This window comes from Arachis ipaensis, chromosome B08 (assembly GCF_000816755.2).
Source record: "Arachis ipaensis cultivar K30076 chromosome B08, Araip1.1, whole genome shotgun sequence".
NCBI classification, from domain to species: domain Eukaryota; kingdom Viridiplantae; phylum Streptophyta; class Magnoliopsida; order Fabales; family Fabaceae; genus Arachis; species Arachis ipaensis.
The window spans coordinates 6154426-6159512 of NC_029792.2; the positions used below are offsets into that span (position 1 = coordinate 6154426).

Here is a 5087-nt window from a genome sequence, read left to right on the forward strand (position 1 = left end):
TTTTTTTTTTGTCTCTTATTATTACCGATAAAAAAATAGTATATCTTGTGCATTTTATTATGGCTGAAATAGATATTGCGAGGCAAATGTTGTAAATGACGAAATTACAAGTTGTAGATAGCAGGATATTTTAGGGACCGACAATGCAATTAATCTGAAACCTGCTTTTTATTTTACCTTTCCAAACATAGATAATAATTCATTGGTGGGTGCGACCTCTCATGCTGTAACACATACATTTTGTGGGGACGATTTTGTAGCTCATATGTTGCATTGCTAGCTAGAATATTTATTTATTTATTAGCTAATTAATTTTATGTGGTGCATGTTTATTTTCTTATTAGTGTATCATCCGTACGTGTATAACGTATTGTGTGAAGATGATGAGTTTTGTTAATTAGTGGCAATATGCTCTAATCATAAACATTTTATTTTGTTAAACACACCAAAATCAATCATTATATATAATTTAATTTATTTTTAATATATATTATACTGATTATTAATTTTAGTATCTGATTTTAATATATTTATTATTTAACATGGTTAGTTGTTAATTAAATTATTCTATTATGTATATCGTAGAAGTGATAAATCATGTATTGAATTTGAATAAGTTAAGTGCGGATTTGGAGGGCTGATTAGGGTTTTTATGATAATGAAACAATCTAGCTAAGAGTAGAGTGGATTCATGTCTAGCTATGAATGAGGTTTTTCTAATTTTTTTATGCATACCAAACAGACACGCACCCAAAAAATTAAATTTAAAAAAAAAAAGAAAAAGAAAAAAGTGTGGAGGATAAGACGCACATAGCGAACGCTGTAGCTGAATGTGTACAACAATACAAGAAAATTACTTTCGAGCTGTCTATTATTGTTGATAAATACATAGAGGTCAATTCCATATTATATTAATTAGATTTTTAATTAAAAACGGGCCACTAAAGTCACCAGTCATCACTAATAATAATCACTCACTTGTCTTTTTTTAAAAAATATATTATTATATAAATCACTTTAGAAAATTTCCCTTGGTGTTGCACAGAGAGAGAAAGAGAGAGTAGAGTTTAGAGGAAGGAATTGAAGCAAGAGAAGAAGTTGAAAACTATGGCGAGTGAATAATCCGAAATCCAATCCTTACTACTGTGAAAGCAAAAGGTGAAGCTTTAATTTTCTTTTGGGCGATGATGATGATGATGATGGAAACATAGTTAGTTTGTCTAAGCTTAGATAGCAGCTTTCTACCTTGAAGATTAAAGATCATCAATCATTATTATTTATTTTATGGTATGAAAACAACACACTCCAAACTCTTTATATTATTTCTTCTGCACATACATATATCTATCTATATCTTGATGGATCTGTTTCCATTATTTCTCTATTGTTTATTTCCTTTTGTTTCTCTTTTCACCATCAAATTTCAATTCAGATCCCCTTAAAAAATTATATTCTAATAATATTTCATCTTTGCCTTTTTGTTTTCAGGATCTGTGAAGCCCAACCCAATATTATTGGTACTGGATCAATTAATTAATATATTATAATATGCTTTTATAAATAATGATTGTGGTGCAGAGAAGTAATAATAGAAAGTTTAAATGTTTGTCCGTACAGTGGGGAGAGAGAATAAGAATTTGAGATCAGAGATGGCAACGTACTTTCATGGAAGCAATTCTGAAATGCAATCTTCTTCGCCTTCAGCTTCCGCTTCTGGTGCAGATGGTGGCTTGCAGACACTTTACCTTATGAACCCAAACTACCACCACGTGCCCTATTCTGACGCGCCGACGCAAAACATGCTTCTTCTTAATCCTAACCACCAAGCCCACGCGCTCAACCTCGCCAACTTATCCCACGCGCCCCCTCCACCACACCACCAACTACTCATTCATCGACTTCCCAACTCCGACGACAACTCCCGGGCCTCTCTCTTCGGACACCACGACATCGCCACGGCTACCGCCCCGCCCACTTTCCACGGCTTCTCTGCGCCGCGCGTGCAGTACAATCTGTGGGGCTCTGTGGTCGACCAGCCTCAACCGTCGCCGTCCAGCAGCTCCGGAGGCGCCGACATGGGTTTCCGGCGGCCTACTCAGCAGGGCTTGTCGCTCAGCCTCTCCTCACAGCAGCAGCAGCAGCAGCAACAGCAACAAACAGGTACCTATAGGTCTCTCTCCGGCGAGGTTGAAGTTGCCGTTGCCGGAGGTGTCGGTAACTCGCCGTCATCGGCGTCGAACGGGATCTCGGGCGTGCAGGGTGTTCTGTTGGGATCAAAGTACCTGAAAGCCGCACAGGAGCTTCTTGACGAGGTGATGAACGTGGGCAATAAGGGAATTTCAAAGGAGGAGTTCGCAGAGAAGGTGAAGCCCAATAGGGAATCAAATTCTGGCGTCGGTGAAGGATCCAGTGGCGGCGGCGTCTGCGGCGGAGAGAACAGTGACGCCGGGAAGCATGTTGCTGAACTCACGACTGCTCAGAGACAAGAGCTTCAGATGAAGAAATCCAAGCTTGTCTGCATGCTCGATGAGGTAGTAATAATAAATATCTATAACATTATTTCATCTTCTCAATTATTTATTATTGTCTTCTAGTTTTTACTGAAAAACATGCATATCTTCTTTCCTTTCTTGTTCCATTTTGCTCTTTCTGTTTATTTAATAATTAGTCATGTGTTGGATCTTGTATATGTATATGGTAAGTACTAACAGTGTACTACTTAATTAATTAGTAGTATATTGGGTAATAATAATTGGTTTTTGGTTTTTGTTGTCATCATTCAATGTGAGCAAGTAATGTATGCGTGATTCATCGATCAGCTTTTGGAGGAATAATCAAGAATGTGACAGTGGTAGTGAAACTGACAGGAACTAACTAACACACACACACTCGTTTTCAGTTCTAACTTGTCCTAAAAATAAATATAGGTAGTAGAGAGGAAAAGGAAAGTAATGTGTTGATGAGTAGTAGATAGTGTGTCAGAGAATATAATAATTTTTGTGTTTTGGACCCATCTGGAAAATCCAAAAACCCATATATATTACTGATTGTGATATTGGATGGACATCTATGAGAGAGTTAAAGTAATACTACTACACAAATATGGGTCCAATTTTCTTACCTTTAATTTCTGTCATTGTCCTTTCATGGTTCATCTTTAAGGAACATTATTAAATAAAATATATGCAGGTGGAACAAAGGTACCGGCAATACCACCACCAAATGCAAGTTGTGATATCATCGTTTGAGCAAGCGGCGGGTTTCGGGGCGGCGAAATCGTACACGTCGCTAGCCCTAAAGACAATCTCGAAGCAATTCCGGTGCCTTAAGGATGCGATATCTTCACAGATAAGAGCAACAAGCAAGACATTGGGAGAGGATGATTGCTTAGGAGCTAAGGTAGAAGGTTCGAGGCTTAGGTATGTGGATCACCATCTTCGCCAACAAAGGGCACTGCAGCAACTTGGAATGATTCAACCCAATGCTTGGAGGCCACAAAGAGGCTTACCTGAACGCGCTGTTTCAATTCTTCGTGCATGGCTTTTTGAGCATTTCCTTCACCCGTAAGTTATCTCCTTTACATCATCATTGCCATCCATCAACTTAATCATCACAGTTTTCATTTCAATTTTCACCTTGCAGTTATCCTAAGGACTCTGATAAAGTTATGCTAGCAAAGCAAACTGGACTTACTAGGAGCCAGGTATGCATACGTTTCATCAAGAGATTTCAACATGAAATAAATGTTGACTCTTTTGTTTACTTACATTACAAGATAGAATAAATGATCATTTGTATTTATAAAAGATGAAAACGCTGATATATGTATCCACATTAAATTAAAACTAAACTTGTACCCACGCAAGATGTTTTCTGTGTGATAAAATTATCTTGTCTTTAGAGGATTGGAGTACCACGTATGGTACTTTTGTCATACAGAAGACATCTTACATAGGTACAAGTTTAGTTTCGATCTAGTGTGGGTACATATGTCAGCATTTTTATCTTTTATACGTACAAATAGTCATTTATTCTTACAAGATAATAACAGCAATATAATGAATGTGGATGCAGGTGTCTAACTGGTTCATCAATGCCCGGGTTCGGCTATGGAAACCAATGGTTGAGGAAATGTACATGGAAGAAGTGAAGGAGCAAGAAATCAATAACAACAACAACAACAACGGTTCAGAGAGATCAAAGGAATCAAGCAAGGAGTTAGGTTCAGCTTCAAATGCTACTACTAATAATGGAGCTCCAGATAATAATAACAATAATAATAATCCAGTTCTTGATCCCATAAAAGTTCTTCATCAATCAAAACAAGAATGCTTCAACAACAACAGCTCTCCAACGGGGGCCGGCGAGATCTCGGTGAATTCTTCGTTGTCCACTTCTCCCATGGGTGGAGGAGTAGGATCCCTTCAATCCCACAGCGGTTTCCATCTTGCAGGTTCCTCTGACATGCAAATTAGGAGCCCAAACAAGGCTAGAAACGCTTCCGAAATTATGCATAACTCCCCAAGTAGTATCCTCTCAGTGGACATGGAAATGAAGCACATCAATGGGGATCATCATAGAGAACCCAATAGTATCACTGGTTATGGAGCTTTCTCAATGGAAGACATTGGAACCAGGTTCAGTAATGTCACTGATCATCATCATCATCATCATCATCATCAATTAGGTTCTTCAAGGTTCCAAGGCAACAATGGTGTGTCTCTCACCCTGGGGCTTCCACACAACGACAACACTGTTCCTATCTCCGCAACTCAACATGGATTTCTTCCACAGAATATGCATAGTTTGGGAAGGAGACTTGAGATTGGAAACAATGGCAATGAGTTTTGTGTGATCAACAATCCAAGTTCTTCTCACCCTGGACCTACCTATGAAAGCATTGACATTCAGAACAGAAAGAGGTTTGCTGCACAGTTATTGCATGATTTTGTGGCTTGATCACAAACTCATACATAGTTATGGATACCGCAAGGAAAAGGCACAATGGTTTACATATTATACACTCACTTGGATTGCCATGATGAAACTTTATATATTCCTGTATTCTTTTTTCTGGTATATTTATT

General features: G+C 38.1%; 1 protein-coding gene across 1 annotated transcript in view; it reads left to right on the forward strand.

The window, feature by feature from the left end:
• The window catches only part of LOC107613169 (BEL1-like homeodomain protein 1), a gene marked incomplete in the record, with an annotated part of 4254 nt that continues 183 nt past the window's right edge, over positions 1017-5087 (forward strand). Inside the window, 6 exon segments of the mRNA XM_016315032.2 lie at positions 1017-1287; positions 1489-1517; positions 1618-2531; positions 3190-3563; positions 3643-3703; positions 4075-5083. Of these exon segments, the coding sequence (XP_016170518.1) occupies positions 1650-2531; positions 3190-3563; positions 3643-3703; positions 4075-4959 (2202 nt within the window).